General features: G+C 44.2%; 1 protein-coding gene across 1 annotated transcript in view; it reads right to left on the reverse strand.

Moving 5' to 3' along the window:
• Positions 1–18,068, reverse strand: part of LOC122557104 (sodium/hydrogen exchanger 2-like) — a 159,592-nt gene that overhangs the window by 59,849 nt on the left and 81,675 nt on the right. Inside the window, exons 6-7 of the mRNA XM_043704423.1 lie at positions 2,623–2,712; positions 596–666 (exon numbers count right to left, since the gene is read on the reverse strand). Coding sequence (XP_043560358.1) covers positions 596–666; positions 2,623–2,712 — 161 coding nt within the window. The remainder of the gene's footprint in view (positions 1–595; positions 667–2,622; positions 2,713–18,068) is intronic.

Below are 18,068 nucleotides of genomic sequence, written 5' to 3' on the forward strand. Positions count from 1 at the left end.
GTCTGATAAAGATACAAATCGAAGGGCATTGGTGATAACCAGGTGATCTACCCAGACCCAGACTCCACCTGCTGGTTAAATGTCACAGAGATAGGAAGAGTGGCTGAACTGGGCTCAAATAGGGCCACCTGACACCTTTCCCTCTAGCTGTCAACACAGCCAGAAATTGTCAGGCAATCCATATCTTCCTGAAAACATTAGGAATCAAAAACATTGCATGGGACCATTTTGTCAATCTTCCAGCCTCCCAACTCATTCCCCAACACATTGATCAAGTTCAACTGACAGAGACACACACACACATATGCGAACATATACTTCATCCACATACATGTATAAGCACACAAACACACATGTACATAAATATATTCATACACACACAAATGAACTTATATGATACTTCACTCATATGCCCTACACACTGATACAATCAGAAAACATATACTTCACCTATAGACACACATATATGGGCAAATATATATTTCACACACGTCGAAACATACACAAAGACACACACAGAAACACACACATAGACACATACCCAGATGACCATGTACTTCACTCATATGTACATGTTGATTGAGGAATCATATACCTGTCTTTCCAGTAATACTGGCCCCAATGCCCACAGATATCTTCAATGCCAGCCAGCAAGTGATCCAAGAACTGCAGAAAACACAGTTTACAAAACCATTTTTGTCAAATATTAGCCATAACCGACTTGTATTTCATGTCATGAGGAATCTAATGTACTCATGCCAGTATTTTAAGAGCAGGAATTATGTTGTATTGTTCTGAAATGATGCAAAGCTCCATTTGGATACATAAGGTGGTATTACCTAATCTCATTACACTTAACTGTAGGTATGTCTGGGGCAGCTCAGAGCTTCAGCACCAGCTTGCAGTTGCTCATTGCAACTTTTACAGTTGACAGTCACCATTGGACACACTATCCAAATCCAGGCAGGTCTATTCAGCTTGGGCAGTGAGGATGGGTCAGTACCTCAGGTCTTTGGACACAAAGAAAGCTAGTGTGTTCACGAGACACCATCGACACTGTAATGTAAGAGTTTAACATTTCAAAACACCTTATTCTGATGATGTATCGATAGATTATATCTATCAAATGTATGCCTTCTCTTTTGCTGGTCCCATACAAGTTAATACTGGAGAAAAACATTGCCTCATGACAATAACATGGAGTGTCCCCCTTATTGTCTTGTACCTAAGTGTGTGGTTGACTGTGTGTGCATAGGAAAGCATGTGTGCACACGTGTATCACTGTATGTACCCACAACTATGTGAGCTCAGAGGGCTAGGAAGGAGAGAGAGAGAGGAAAGGTATTTTGAATTGTAAATGTTAACCTTATTCAAGATTTTTCTCTTCTTGATTCACAGGAAGCATATCTCCAAAAGACAGTGAGATTAGAGGAACAGAGAGCAAGGACTAATGAGTCATCCACACTTATTTGCTTATTTCTAATGAAGCATGAGATATGATTAATATAACATCTTCAAATCTATGACATCCTTTTTGGCACATTCGTTACCTTATTTAATTTGATGACATTCATCCTAAAATTACACAAGGGAGATTTTACAGGAAGACTTTTGCGTGGACTGTTGTGGGTTATGAGGGAGTGCTGCTTTTCAATGGCCTTTGATTCCTGCTGTGTGCCAGGCTGCATAAGGATGGACAGTCTCAAGCCTGGAGGCTCTGACCTCTTGAACATCGGGCTGGCAAGTTGCAAATTACCAAATACCCTGAAGCAGCATGCCAACACGCGAATGCACCAGCAGATGTGTGCAGGGAGGATGGGAGCGTGTTGAGAGGGATGTGCATGGTGGTTTGTGATCACAAAGTAGATGGGGAGCAAGGAGGTTCAAGGGTAACAATAGTCCAGGTGGGTTTTGTGGGGCCCAGCAGTCTGGGCCTCAGAAAGAACATCCTAAAATTGACCATTTCTGGTCAGTTGACTATCCATCACCCATGGGACTACCTGGTTTTGATCTAAAACTGCAATCAGGCTCCCAGATGCCAAGTTGTCTTTCTAAAGGTCAAAGATAGAAGAGTGGGCACTCTTGGCACCTTATAATAGGTTCCTACCAATGTTAAAATTGTGGTAAGGCTACCCTGCCGATTCCCAGACTGTTCCCATCCCAATAATGCCAGGTAAAGGTAATGGTATCTTACCCTTGTAGAGCAACTGGATGCCTCATTTCGAATGTTCTTGATTGAATGAAGTCCCCTGATTCAGAGAACTCAGTGGCCTAATTATCAGTGTATTGAAACCTGCTTGTGACGCTTTGCAGAAACTTATGAACAAGCAAATGAAACGCACATTAAATCTGTGGTGGTAACCCAGAGTTTTCATTGTCAAACATAGATATTTTGCAATCTTCAATCTTTCTGGTATTAATATGAGGAGGTATCACATGAATCCCTACCAGAAAGGATGCACAGAACCTTACTAATTATATAATAGCCTGGTTAAAACAAGCAAAGGACTTAAATAAAGTCTCCATGCAAAAAAATGCAATCTGCTAAAATGAAATGAAGTTAGAACTCACAACATTGGAAAGATATACCACTGTCCAGACATTGGGCTAACTGACACTCACCCGAATGTGAATCTGTTCACTTACAGTCGGAGGTGCCTGACTTGTTCGTTTCACTTCTAATAACTCCACGAGTGGTTTAATTGTCATTCCCTGTGACAACGAATAAATAAAATTAATACAAAAGTAAAATAAAGCAGAAGAAAAGCTCAAAAATAACAAAAAATGGTGGAATCGCTCAGTAACATCTATGGAGAGAGCACCTCGAGACCATAAGCTTCATTAGAATGAGAGAAAGACAGAAATGTCAGGGTTTTAAGCCAACAGAATGGGTTGGGGGATGAACAAAAGAGGAGGTCTATGTTACGATGAAGGTTAGGAGAGTTAATTGACACATATTTATATGGTACAGAAGCCAAAGAGAGTGGTACTGGATATAGCAAACAAACAAAATTGTGTTCAGAAGGAGCACAAATGGCTACATAGAAGTCATCAGAATACAACACGAAGGAATAAAGAAAGAAGCAAGCCCGCAACAATAAAACAAATAAAAAACACACAGAACAAAATGGGGAAGAGTAAACAATCTTAAAGTTGCTGAAGGCAACACTGAGTCCAGAAGGCTGTAGATTTCCAAGATGAAAGTTAAACATAAGCTGCTGTATAATTACTAGCACAATTCAGCCTTCAGTATTGTGACAAAAATGGACCTTTTGTCTGTGTTTAATTATTTAACTACATTGTTGCTTCCACAGGTGCCTAGTTAAAATAAGACCACTCAGGGTATATTTTAAGGCAAAACATTAGCCCAGTTCCAGCAGGTTCTCTGCAATGATCATCAATATTGATGTGAATCAATAAGGCATGAACAATGCAAGGTTATAGTTGGGCTCTTGTGCCACAGTGGTAACGTCCCTATCTCTGAGCCAAGAGCACTGGGTTCAAGTCCCACCTGCTCCAGAGATGTGTAATAAAATTTCTCACCAGGTTGATTAGAAAAAAAAATTAAACAATGAATCATTAGAGGTGGTGATTGTTCAAAACGATTCACCTTCAGCTAATGCCACAGTCACGTAGCTGTCCAGTACGTGGTCACTACCATCCGATGCCTTAAAATGGCGGTGCTTGGACCCGACATCGTGCACCAGTTGGAGGACGCTCAGGTGTGCGGTGGAATCCCGTCCGCGCTCACCCCTGCCCGGATGGAATTGCACATTGGCCCAAAGGTCCCGTACTTACCGTCCGGATACGCCTTGGCGTGCCCATTTGCCACCGGGCGGTGGGGATCCCCAGTGGAGGGCTCTCTACGCGGGAGTCCTCCCCCTTTCTCTCGGGGATCTGGGGTGGAGGGTGCTGCACACAGCAGTCCCCTGCAACCGCAGATTGCGGTGGTTCATGGACTCCCAGCCCAACTGCTTGTTCTGTGGCGCTGTGGAGTCCGTGGACCACGTATATATTGGGTGTAGGCGTTTGCACTCCCTTTTTGATTTTCTTAAAAACCTTCTCCTCTGTTTTTGGCTGCACTTCAGTCCGACGCTCCTGATCTTTGGGCACCCGGTACGGAGGAAGGAGGGCAGGTCTGAAGACCTCCTCGTGGGTCTGCTCCTGGGCCTGGCCAAACTGGCCATCAACAGGTCCGGGCAGCGGGCCGTGGAGGGGGTCGTTAGGGCCGACTGCCTGCCCCTCTTCCGCGGTTACGTTAGGGCCCGGGTGTCCTTGGAGAAGGAGCACGCGGTGTCGACCAACACCCTGGAGTTGTTCAGGGAGAGGTGGGCACCGCAGGGAGTGGAGTGCATTATTTCTCCCTCCAACTCTATTTTGATTTAGTCCCTACCCTCCCCTTCACTGTTTTGATCACACAGCACTGCCCTTTGATGTGAAGGGCAGTGTTTGTCACTGGCCACCCAGGTAGTTTCCTATCTTCCTGGTGGTGGAAATTGAATAAAGATTCGTGCACTTTGTGGCTTTCACTGTGTCACCTGCACACACACACCATGGGTGCTGGGGAAAAAATAAGCACTACCGCAGTTAGGAGGTAGTGTAGGGGTTAATATATAAAAAAATAAACAGGAGTGAACACCCTGGCATTGTTCAGGGAGAGGTGGGTGCCGCAGGGAGTGGAGTGCATCATTTCTCCCTCCAACTCTATTTTGATTTAGTCCCTACCCTCCCCTTCACTGTTTTGATCACACAGCAATGCCCTTTGATGTGAAGGGCAGTGTTTGTCACTGGCCACCCGGGTGTTTTCCTATCTTCCTGGTGGTGGAAATTGAATAAAGATTCATGCACTTTGTGTCTTTCATTGTGTCTCACACCTGCACACACACACACTATGGGTGCTGGGGAAAAAATAAGCACTACCACACTTAGGTGGTAGACACAAAAAAAAGAGAAAAAAAAACAGGTGTGCTTGCCCTTTAAAAAAGAAATGCCACAGTCACGTAGCTGTCCAGTACGTGGTCACCACCATCCGATGCCTTAAAATGGCAGTGCTTGGACCCGACATCGTGCACCAGTTGGAGGACGCTCAGGTGTGCGGTGGAATCCCGTCCGCGCTCACCCCTGCCCGGATGGAATTGCACATTGGCCCAAAGGTCCCGTACTTCCCGTGGGAGCCTGTGCCCCACAACCTGAGCCGCCTCTGGAATTTTAATTCTGTCCCTTTTAAGGATGTAAAAAGGCGGGCCCTGTATCAACTGCTGCTGCACACCGTCCACCTCTTCTCCCTCATCCACCGTCCGGACACGCCTTGGCTGCCCATTTGCCACTGGGGGGTGGGGATCCCCAGTGGAGGGCTCTCTACCCAGGAATTCTCCCCCTTTCTCTCGGGGATCTGGGGTGGAGGGTGCTGCACGCAGTGGTCCCCTGCAACCGCATATTGCGGTGGTTCACGGACTCCCAGCCCAACTGCTTGTTCTGTGGCGCTGTGGAGTCCGTGGACCACGTGTATATTGGGTGTGGGCGTTTGCACTCCCTTTTTGATTTTCTTAAAAACCTCCTCCTCTGCTTTTGTTTGCATTTCAGTCCCACGCTCCTGATCTTTGGGCACCCGGTACGGAGGAGGGAGGGCAGGTCTGAAGACCTCCTCGTGGGTCTGCTCCTGGGCCTGGCCAAACCGGCCATTAACAGGTCCATGCAGTCGGCCATGGAGGGGGTCGTTAGGGCCGACTGCCTGCCCCTCTTCCGCGGTTACGTTAGAGCCCGGGTGTCTCTGGAGAAGGAGCACGTGGTGTCCACCGACACCCTGAAGTTGTTCAGGGAGAGGTGGGCGCCGCAAGGAGTGGAGTGCATTATTTCCCCCTCCAACTCTATTTTGATTTAATCCCTGCCCTTCCCTTCACTGTTTGATCACACAGTGTTACCCTTTGATGTGAAGGGCACTGCTTGTCACAGGCCACTCGGTGTTTCCTTTCTTCCTGGTGGTGGAAATTTGAGAAAAGATTTGTGCACTTTGTGCCTTTCACTGTGTCTCACACCTGCACACAACAACATGGGTGTGGGGGAAAAGTAAGCACCACTACAGTTAGGCGGTAGTGTGGGAGAAAAAGAAAGAAAAAATAAATAAATAAAGAGGTTCTGTTAAAAAAAATGCCACAGTCACAGATTACCTCAGTTGTAGGTTTCAGCTCTGGCACAGTTGGTAGCTATTGCAACACAGAGACAATACGCTGTGGGTACGACTCCAGAAATTTGAGAAAAAGGAATGACTATTTGGCAATGGTAGGTTAGTGACTTTATTAGCAGTGCACCCATCTCTGAATCAACAATTTGTAGGATCAAACTTCACCCTAGAATCTAAGTATCAAATCTCTGTTAATGTCCTGGTTCAGTTCTGAAATATTTCAGAGGTTTCATATTTTGAGGAAGTCATCAGACTGTGCTTCATTACCCTTATGTTTGTATTAACAATCCTGTATCTCAGCTGCCCTGGGCAATACTTATCTTTCAACTGTTATACAGTGTAAAGTAGGTTATCCATTTGTTGTCACATTAATGTTTATGGAATGTGTACAAGTTAGCTGCTGTGTTTTCTGCTTTATACAGTACGTGATTACACCTAATAATAGTGGTTGATTATAAAGTACTTTGGGACAACCTGAAGTTGTGGAAGGTGCTATATGAATGCTCTGTTCCTGCCAATTTGATGACTGGCTGATTGAGATTTCCAGTTACCTTTGTACATTGCTTTGAGATGTTGAAAGGGGTTATCACAAATCAGTGGGGCATAGATCAAAGGATGGAGCTCGATTTGCAACCATGGCTTCAATTGTCCACTGTTTCTGAGTTTCATGGCAATGATCTAAGCCCTGAATTACTTACAAACAGGCGCACTGAACTTTTAACAAAGTCAGGTGGTTCTGTTTTCATATGACACCTGCATAAGGTGTCATATCTCAGAGTCATGTAGAGACACTTCATTGTCCTCCTCTGGAGAGACTCCATGTCAAAGTGTATTGTCCACCACGATGAAGTCTCACTGGCTCAGGGACCACATCACTGTTATGTACCATTTTGTTTCTGATATTTCCCCACAGTGGATCAATGCACCATCCTGAATTGATCCAGCAAAGGTGTGTGCTTTCACCATTCTCACAGTTCAACAAAAACAGTGTAGAAGAATGCAGGAATTGTCAGCAAGTCCACCAACAATAGCAGCCTCCAGAGACTGCAGACAGTCACCAGAGTGAGAATCCGAGCCGAAGTTCTGCCCAGGATGCATTGGAGAGCTAGAATTAACCACCATCACTGCCATTTCTCCAGAGGTTCGAAAAACAATGCAGGCCCAGACTGATGATCTGCTCGGGCACCATAACCAACAGTGTCAGCTGCTGCAACAGGACTTGAGCTTCGAAGGAAGTGGGTGGCCATTCTATCCCAGTGGCCATGAAGGCAACATCGGCACTTAATATTGGGCCACGAGCTCCTCCTTCCAAAGATCCTCTGGAGACCTGTGCAGAACTCTCCAATCCTCAACACACAAATGTACTAAGTGCTAGGACAAAAGTAATTTGTGCAAGATGGTACCTTTCCATTTCCTATCTCTGTGATGAGGTTAGTACTACAGCTTGGGAAGTGTGACTCTCCAACATTGCTAACCACCCAGAGATAGAGGGTGCTGTAAAAACAATAGCATTGAGAATGCCTTATTGCATAACTGAACTAATTAACAGCAAACCTTAATCAACATTAAATCAACGTCCAACTCATCTTAGAAATCTACACCAGATATCCTTGAAACTGCCTTGGTGGTTATATTCTAGGAGAAAGTGAGGACTGCAGATGCTGGAGATCAGAGCTGAAAATGTGTTGCTGGAAAAGCGCAGGTCAGGCAGCATCCAAGGAGCAGGAGAATCGACATTTCGAGCATGAGCCCTTCTTCAGGGATGAGGAGATATGCCAAGCAGGCTAAGATAAAAGGTAGGGAGGAGAGACTTGGGGGAGGGGCGTTGGGAATGCGATTGGTGGTTATATTATTGATAATCCTTTGAGTTCCTTCCTAATTCTAAGGGTCAAGTGCCATACAGAAATGACTGCTGTGAGACAACCTGTCCAACCACAATTAATGACTTCTTCATGGAAGACCCTGACCTAGGCAGAACGCAGACACAACACAGCCCATTCTTCCACAAAGGCCATTATGGAGCAGATGATAGGGTTCATCAACATGAGGTTCCAAGGCTTGTATCAATCTGAAAAGGCATCATAGTAAATACAAGCTGGATCGTGCTGTGTTTTGCAGTACAGGAGCAGGCAAAGACCAGATGGATTGGAGGCTGAACAGCTGGGAAAGCAGTCGTACATATCCAAGGATGAGGACATTGAGCAGGAGGTACATCATTTTCACCATGATGGAATACCCTAGAACAATATGTGGTAAGGTGATGGCCTAGTGGTATTATCGCTGGATTGTTCATCCAGAATCTCAGCTAATGTTCCTGGTTCAAATCCTGCCATGGCAGATGGTGGATTTCAATGAAAAATAAAATGGAATTAAGAATTCCTGCCAACTGTTGGGGAAGAAACCCCAGCTTGCTTACTAACGCTGCAAACAGTCTTGTTCATTGTGCCAGTGACTTCAACCAGGCCTACCTCAAGAATCTGCTACCAAAATGCTGTCAATGTGTCTCCTGTCCCACCAGAGGTCTGAACGCCCTTGACTATTGCTGTACAACCATCCAAGATGGCTACCACTCCATCCCCTATCCACATTTTGGAAAATCAGACCACAAAGCTGTGCTCCTCCTTCTGGCTTACAAACAGAAGTGAAGGATCCAGTACAGAAAGTAGTCCAATGTTGGTCTGAGGCAACAGAAGGGCTTCTACAGGACTGCTTAGAGTCAGTGGACTAGTCCATATTCAAGAACTCAATGGCCAACATAAACCAATATGCCACTACTATCACAGGCTTCATTAGTAAGTGTGGAGTAGACTGCATGCCGAAAAAGTTAATCCAAATGCTCCCCAGCTGGAAACCATGGATGAACTGGGAGATCCACTCCCTACTGAAGTCCAGGTCTGAGGTATCCAATTCAGGCAACACTGACCATACAGGAAATCCAGGTACAACCTTTGTAAGGCCATCAGAGATGCCAAGAGGCAATACCAAACTCAGCTTGAGACCCAGATGCACCATACGGAGACCCGTCATTTGTGGCATGGCTTACATGACATTAAGGGCTACAAAGCTAAATCAAACTGGATTGCAGGCAATAATACATCCCTACCCAATGAGCTCAATGCTCACTTTGAACTGAAGGACAGTGAAACGGTGTCAGCTATCCCAACAACCTTGGATGCACCTGTACTGACAGTCACCATGGCAGATGTTAGATCGACCTTCATGAGAGTGAACCCACAGTGAAGGTGACAGGGTCTAATGAAAGCCCCAGGCATGCACTCAGATCCTGTGCACACCAGTTGGCGAGAGCATTTGTTGACATCTTTAACCTCTCCTTAATTCGGTCTGAAGTCCCCTCCTGCTTTATGAAGACCATTATCATCCCAGTGCCAAAGAAAAATCATGCAGAGTGCCTTAGTGACTACTGCCCAGTGGCTCTGACCTCCATAACTATGAAGTGTTTCAAGAGGCTGGTCATGGCTCACATCAACTCCAGCCTATCAGATTGCCTTGATCCTTTGTAATTCGCCTTTGGTGCAACAGGTCCCCAGCAGATGCAACTCCTTGGCCCTAATCTCACTGCTGGGACATCTAGATAACAAGGATACCTTTGTCAGGCTTCAATCTATTGACCACAGTTCTGCCTTCAATACCATCATTCAAAACAAACTCATCTCCAAACTCCAAGACTTAGGTCTTGGATCTGTCCTCTGTAACTGAATCCTCGATTCCCTGATCCATAAACTGCAAGTAAGAATAGTGACAACATCACCTCCACCATAGTCCTCAACTGGGCGCTCCACAAGGCTGTGTACTCAGCCCCTACTATACTCCTTATACACCCATGATTGTGTGGCCAAATTCAGCTTTAACTCCATTTACACATTTGCTGACAACACCACTGTACTAGGTCAGGTCTCAAACAAGAATGAGACAGAATACAGGAAAAAAAAGAGTGCTTAGTGGTCTAATGTAAAAGCAACAATCTCTCCATCAACATGAGCAAAACGAATGGAGTGGAAGGCAAACTCCTGTCTGTATCCATGGTGTTGAGGTGGAGAGGATCCAGAGCGTCAAGTTCCTGGAAATGATGATCACCAACAATCTGCCCTGGTCCATCAGTGTTAGTGCAATGGTCAAGGAAGCACAGCAACTCCACTACTTCCACAGGAGGCTAAGGAAATTCGGCATGTCCACAAAGACTCGTGCCAGCTTTTGGAGATGCACCACAGAAATCATCCTAACTAGATGCATCACAGAGTTGTACGGCAACTGCTCTTCCCAAGACCGCAAGAAACTACAGGAAATTGTGAACACAGCCCAGTCCATCACACAAACCAGCCTTTCATCCATTGACTCCATCTATACTTCCCACTGCCTCAGGAAAGCAACCACCCGAGTTATATTCTCCTCCCCAGTCTTCTGTTGGGCAGAAGATATAAAAGTTTGAGTACGCATATGAACAGATTCAGAAACAGCTTCTTCCCCATTGTTACCAGACCTTTCGGTGGACTCTCAAATGTTAATGTTGATCTCTGTCTCTCTGCACCTTCTCTGCACTGTATTCTGTTCTGCTACCCTGATGCACTTTGTATGGTACAATCTATCTGTAGTACATGCAAAACAACAGTTTTCACTGTATTTCGGCACATATGACAACAATAAATCAAAATCAAGCTAACATTGTTTATGAAAGGAGAGCTCCATCCCTCACCTGGCATGGTCTACATGTGACTCCAAACCCACAGCAATATGGTTGATTCTCAACTGCCCCCTGAAATAGCCCAGTAAGCCACTCAGTTCAAGGGAAGCTTGGGAAGTGGAATAAATGGTGGCCGGCCAGCGATGCCCATGTCCCACAAGTGAATTAACATAAAAGGATCAAGTGCAACAAGTCAAACAGGAGTTAACTGATAAAATAAAACATAAGGACTGTGGATGCTGGAGACCTGAAACAAAAACAGAAATTGCTGGAGAAACTTAGCAGGTCTGGCAGCAGGAAGAAAGCAGAGTTAATATTTCAAGACTGGTTAATTGATACTTGCTTCCAGGAGACCTGAGTTAAGTGAAGACATCATTCAGTAGATGCACATCTTTTGTTGTTGCAAAAGCAAGCAGCACCTGTTTGGTGTCAAAAGGAAATGCATCTTCTTTTGTTCATTGTTTCTTCACCTTTCCTGTTGTGCTGTAAAAATTACTGTTAACAACTGTTTGAGTACTTTACATCTGCTGCTGCCAGATCCAACAATGTCTCTTCTGATGGGCATCAGCGAATGAGTAGCACTCACTCTGACTGGGTAATAACTTCATCGATCTCTACTTTCATTCATCAGCATGTATCTGACAGCTGTCCAGTGAGTTTAGCTTTGGCCAATATCAGTTTGAGAAGTGACCTTCTAATCATCAGTCAGCCATCAGCATCCACAATTTTGCATTTACCAAATATACATGAAATCCTTAAGTCCATATCAATTTAACACCCAAAGTGACAATGTCTGCATTAATAGTGCATTGTTCTGCTAAGAGAAAATTGGTAAGAAGTAGAGCTAGATGTTAATGTGGTATTGGACATTGCTCACCTGAAATGAGTGTGTTCTCCCCTGGAAAACACATAGGTGTAGGTGCCCCCCCACCCCTCCACCCCCAGAGATGAAGTGTGTAGCACACACACACACACACACACACACACACACACACACACACACACACACACACACACACACAACACACACACACACACACACACACACACACACACACACACACACACACACACACACACACCACTGACCTCAAACCTCTCTGGGATGAATGAACAGGCTCCTTACCTGCAACACAGCAGTCACTTAACCAGGTCCCACAGCTAAAATGGCAGTCAATTAAGTTATGTGGTTATGTAAAGTATATATACACAAATGTGAAAGCAGATTTAAGATGAAGCATCACCCGTGACACCGGTGTGCCATCAGAGCATTCTATTCATTGCCCTCTCACTACGTTTCCCTCTCACTACATTTCCCTCTCACTACTTTGCCCTCTCAATACGTTGCCCTCTCACTATGACAAAGTGCAGCGTCAGTTCTGAAGAAATGCTGGACTGGGCTTGATCTGCACTGGAGCCTATTGTCCTTCCACCACCATTAGTGACTTGAGGGCTCAGACACACTGGAAGTCCAGATGCAGGCTCACCGTCCACAAATGCAACTTCCATAGGATCAGGATCACTGGCATGGTGCAGGTGAAAGGACTAGGAACCTCTTGAGCGTCCTGAGATGTGACTCCTGAGGTGTCTGTCTGCTCCTCCTCTGACTGGATGCTTACTGGCACCACCCTCTCTCCTTCAGAGGAGCAGAAACCCGGACTGAAGTCAAGGTCCCTCTATCTCCTTACCACTGATGCTGAGCACCAATGCTAAAGTGATAGAGAGCAGGTCTGTGCCCATATCCAGCATATAATGAGCATTCTGCTGGACCTAGGTCTTCACAGCAGCCACCAATCTGCCAATGGAGACAGCCAGATGCATAGCCAGGTCCAGCATGGTATATATGGCATCGATGGACTCCTCCAACATTCAATCCAGTTTTTACCGAGTGTCCCCTGCCGACTGACTGTGCATTTGCAAGAGCTGAAACCTTGGGGTCATTTCCTGCAAGGGCCAGTTCTCGTGCAGTCCTCTGGGAGTCAGCGACCTGGGGCATTTTCTCCTCAACCAACACACCAACTGTGTGTTAACAAGAAAGTGTTCCGAAAGCGAAGAAAACACACTGAGGTGGAAGTCTGTGAGCTGGTGGAGGGTGCGGGACAAAGCCTTGTTGGTGTGTCCTCTGAAGGATCCAGGGCGTCTTCCTGAGAGGTGGAGAGCAGGAACTGATTGGGTGAAGGGCAGCTCTCATTATGGAGGAGGTTGAGGCAGTGCCTACAGGAGGTGAGAAGCCATTAGTAGCACAACATGATAAGAATATGTTCAATCTGGTGGCAATTTGAAAGAAATCAGCACAGAACCAAGAAGCTTATTTAGTTGCCTCAAAGTGAAGGTTTCAGCATCCCCTTGAGTGATCACAGTCCTCTCCTGCCATCTTGGAAATCTCTTCCAAGGGAGGACAGTGAGGAGCTGAATGTCAGCCACATGATGTCCCCCTCTTTCTGCCCTATGGTGAAGCATCATTTCTTACAGTGAGATAAAGGAAGGGTGGAGGAAAGGGGCTGGAAGAGCAGTTCGAAAGAGCGCGGGAGCAGACAAGGTGACAAGGTGCCCTGAGAGAGTCAGCAGGACATACAGAGAACATGGAGGGTCACTAGACTGGTGGATGAGAACCATTGAGTGGAGAAGCTGTATGCAGGTGAGAGTTGAAGACCGATAGGCCTTGGTTGGGGAGTGTGCACAGTACCCGAGTTAGAATGAGTGGGAAGTAGTGACGAGAAACTGGTGGCATTTAACCTTGTAGAGCACAGAAGGTCATTGACTTTTTGTTTTCCAACATTTCTGGCTATTTCTTTTCAAACTGGAGACTAGGTGGCTTTAAAACTGGCAGCACCTGGTGGCACAGCCTTCTTTAGGAGCCTGGAAGGGAAGTGACACAGCTAGAATCCGCCAACCCGTCTAATGGTAACTCCAAATCCCTGTCGGAGCAAAGGTGTGCCCTTTCTCAGGAACACCTTTGGTAATAACGATGCAACAGCAGATTATGGTGAAGATTTCCTGGATAGCAGCATTTGATGTAGTGCATGGCCGGGGTTTCCATACAGTGCCTGTGTGGTGATTGGCAGAAGATCCTGGCATTGCAGACCACTTCAATTTCCGTGAGTGCCCAGCTGAAGAGAAAGGAGCAAATCACTGCAATCTGTACTGAAAACAAAAAAAAAGCTGGAGAGCGCAGCAGGTCAGAAAGCCTCCATGGGGAGAAAGCAAGCGGATGTTTCGAGTCTGGGTGACTCTTCATCAGAATCAAATGGGGCTCAACGTTTCCCCAAAGTTTTTCTTCCTCAAACATTTAATCAGAGACAGCTGCATTTCAGAAATAAAATTTGCTTTGAGTCAATGTTACTGTATGTTTTTAGAATGTAATTTGTCTTTTTAAAAAATATATTAGAGCTATTCCTTGATAAAATCAAGTCAGCTAAGTTGTCGGCATTGATGTGATCTATATGGACTTCATTAAGGCGTTTGACAAGGTTCCCCATGGGAGACTGATTAGCAAGGTTAGAACTAGCCATTTGGATACAGAACTGGCTCAAAGGTAGAAGACAGAGAGTGGTGGTGGAGGGTTATTTTTCAGACTGGAGGCCTATGGCCAGTGGAGTGCCACAAGGATCAGTGCTGGGTCCACTACTTTTTGTCATTTACATAAATGATTTGGATGCGAGCATAAGAGGTACAGTTAGTAAGTTTGCAGATGACACCAAAATTGGAGATGTAGCGGACAGCGAAGAGGGTTACCTCAGATTACAACAGGATCTGGACCAGATGGGCCAATGGGCTGAGAAGTGGCAGATGGAGTTTCATTCAGATAAATGCAAGGTGCTGTATTTTGGGAAAGCAAATCTTAGCAGGACTTATACACTTAATGGTAAGGTCCCAGGGAGTATTGCTAAACAAAGAGACCTTGGAGTGCAGGTTCATAGCTCCTTGAAAGTGGAGTCGCAGGTAGATAGGATAGTGACGAAGGCATTTGGTATGCTTTCCTTTATTGGTTAGGAGTTGGGAGGTCATGTTGCAGCTGTATAGGACATTGGTTAGGCCACTGTTGGAATATTGTGTGCAATTCTGGTCTCCTTCCTATCGGAAAGACGTTATGAAACTTGAAAGGGTTCAGAAAAAATTTACAAATATGTTGCCAGGGTTGGAGGATTTGAGCTATAGGGAGAAGCTGAACAGGCTGGGGCTGTTTTCCCTGGAGCATCGGAGGCTGAGGGGTGACTTTATAGAGGTTTACAAAATTATGAGGGGCATGGATAGGGTAAATAGGCAAAGTCTTTTCCCTGGAGTCCGGGAGTCCAGAACTAGAGGGCGTAGGTTTAGGGTGAGAGGGGCAAGATATAAAAGAGACCTAAGGGGTAACTTTTTCACGCAGAGGGTGGTACGTATATGGAATGAGCTATCAAAGGAAGTGGTGGAGGCTGGTACAATTGCAACATTTAAGGGGCATTTGGATGGGTATATGAATAGGAAGGGTTTGGAGGGATATGAGCCGGGTGATGGCAGGTGGGACTAGATTGGGTTGGGATATCTGGTCAGCATGGACGGGTTGGACCGAAGGGTCTGTTTCTGTGTTGTACATCTCTATGACTCTATGACTAATATTGCTGAAAATGAGTGTAAAGCAAAAATCATTTTATAATCAGAGACTAGTCCGTCATCTGTGATTATCCCTGTTTTATAATATGCTATTTATCACTAATGACACGATAATATGCCATTTATCAGTGATAATTAACTTCCACTAATCACTTTCACAGTAAATGAGAAAATAACAAGTTAAATCTTTAAAAGGTGCGAAAACACTTCAATGTAAAAGCATTGTCAACAGCAGAAGCTTGCAAAGATAATTTATTTGACCACGTATTGCGGCCTGTTTTGTCATGCTGTTATTCTGAAATTGGCACAAAAGTTCTCAAGAATTCATTCGGCGCTGGGCACCATTTATTCCTTGATCTTTTGGGCAGGTTATGTGATTTTTGAGTGAATTGTGCTGAAAAAGCAGCACCACCTCACAGAAAATTCAAGGTCTAAGGTTTAGATTACTTTTGTTATTGTTCATACTCAAACAGAATACTTTGTTCATTTTTAAATAGAAACTTTCCAATGAGAGAGTTAAGTAAGTAATTTAGAATAATAAATGAGCTTTATATAATTAAATGCTAGCTGTTTAATAAACTATGTGGTTTGGACTATATTTACACTATAATTTCACTTATCTAACTCAGTATTTAATAAACAGGGGTTTTGACTCATCACACTGCACCTCTAACATCATACATATGTATTAGGGTTTGGCCTGATAATTCAACAGAGTAATTCATGCATTTCATGTTTACTACGTGCTGTTACCATGCAACAAGCTGCTGAGATTCACAATGTTTACTGATCATAATTTTTCATATTAACTTCCCATCCTGACATGTGCCCTGGGAATTGTGGGCTCTCCTTGGTAAAATAATGTTCACTCTTCCTGTGACAGAAAAAAAACCTGACACATGCTTTTAATTCATGTGCAAAACCCAATTTAGGAATTGTGTGCCAATGGTTTTGCGGTAATGTAGGAATGCTCAATATATATATTTGACTGGAATACAAAGATCAATAAATATAATAACAGCCTGCAGAATTCCCAAGTTTACGTTCTTTGATTGCCCTTTCCACAGAACTCAGAAGATTTTTGTGTTCAGAATTTCAAGCCCCTCCCCATCTAATGATTTAACCAAAACAACAATTCATTTAACAATTTAACACAGAAAAGTATTCCAAGGTGCTTCAAAGAAACCCACTCGAAGCAAAAATTAATGGAAAGACAAAAGACTGAGATATTTTTAAATTGACCAAATGTTGGAGAATAGTTGGATTTAAAGATAGCCTTAAAAAAAAGGAGGTGGAAAGGTGGATCAGTTTAGGAATTGAATTCCAGAGCCTAAGGGCCTGGCACCTGAAAGTACAGCTTCTAATAGTTGAAGTTAAAAATCACACAACATCAGGTTATAGTCTGACAGGTTTATTTGGAAGCACGAGCTTTCGAAGCGCTGCTTCTTCATCAGGCGGTTGTGAAGCAGGACCATGAGACACAGAATTTATAGCAAAAGATTACAGTGATACAATGATACATTGAACAAACCGAGATTGTTAAACCTTTCATCCTTTAGAGTGGCTTTGCTGATTTCTGTTCCTCAATACGTAAATCCCAGAACTTTGTTTAAGTCACATTCTCAAGATAATTTAAGGTTTTATAACAAAAGGTGACATCTCAGCTCAGACAATGCATTAAAGGTGTGAAGTTAGAGCCTGTCTATATCCCAACCTTAAATCAGACTGGTTCTATTTCCAAAGTGGAATTTATAAGATATTACATGGATTGATTTCCTGCAGGTTCGGCATTTCTGCAGGCAGTCAATCCATGTAATATCTTGTAAATTCCACTTTGGAAATAGAACCAGTCTGATTCAAGATTGGGAAACAGATAGGCTCTAACTTCACACCTTTAATTCATTGTCTGAGCTGAGATGTCACCTTTTGTTATAAAACCTTAAATTATCTTAAGAATGTGACTTAAGCGAAGTTCTGGGATTTACGTATTAAAGAACAGAAATCAGCAAATCCAGTCTAAAAGATGAAAGATTTAACAATCTCGGTTTGTTCACTAAAATCTTTTGCTATAAATTCTGTGTCTTATGGTCCTGCTTCACAACCACCTGATGAAGAAGCAGCGCTTCGAAAGCTCATGTTTCCAAATAAACCTGTCAGACTATAACCTACTGTTGTGTGATTGTTTTGTCCACCCCAGTCCAGCACCAGCTCCTCCAGATCTAATGGTTGGGCCAGACTTGAGCAGGATACAATATTGGCAGCAGAGTTATTAATAAGTTGCTTATGGAGGGTGAAGGATGGGTAGCCATTCTGAACAATATAGGATTGATGTCCAATATTGTAAAAGCTCAAAACGATGGGCAGTTTAACTTTTTCGAAAAATTATTATTTCTGCACATGACAGATGGCTTGCAAAGAAACATTGCGCTATGAAATGCAAAGTATAAAATAAGCTTCACTATCAGTAAGGATCACAGAGAAATGAGAGGAAGATATGAGCTGTTCACCATCTAATGTGAGTCAATGTACCAGTAACATGGTTGGTTGACCTTCCTCTGTCGTTTATCATAATGGAGGTGTCTGCCGATTTAATCA

Source organism: Chiloscyllium plagiosum, chromosome 15, assembly GCF_004010195.1.
Source record: "Chiloscyllium plagiosum isolate BGI_BamShark_2017 chromosome 15, ASM401019v2, whole genome shotgun sequence".
Classification (NCBI taxonomy): Eukaryota; Metazoa; Chordata; class Chondrichthyes; order Orectolobiformes; family Hemiscylliidae; genus Chiloscyllium; species Chiloscyllium plagiosum.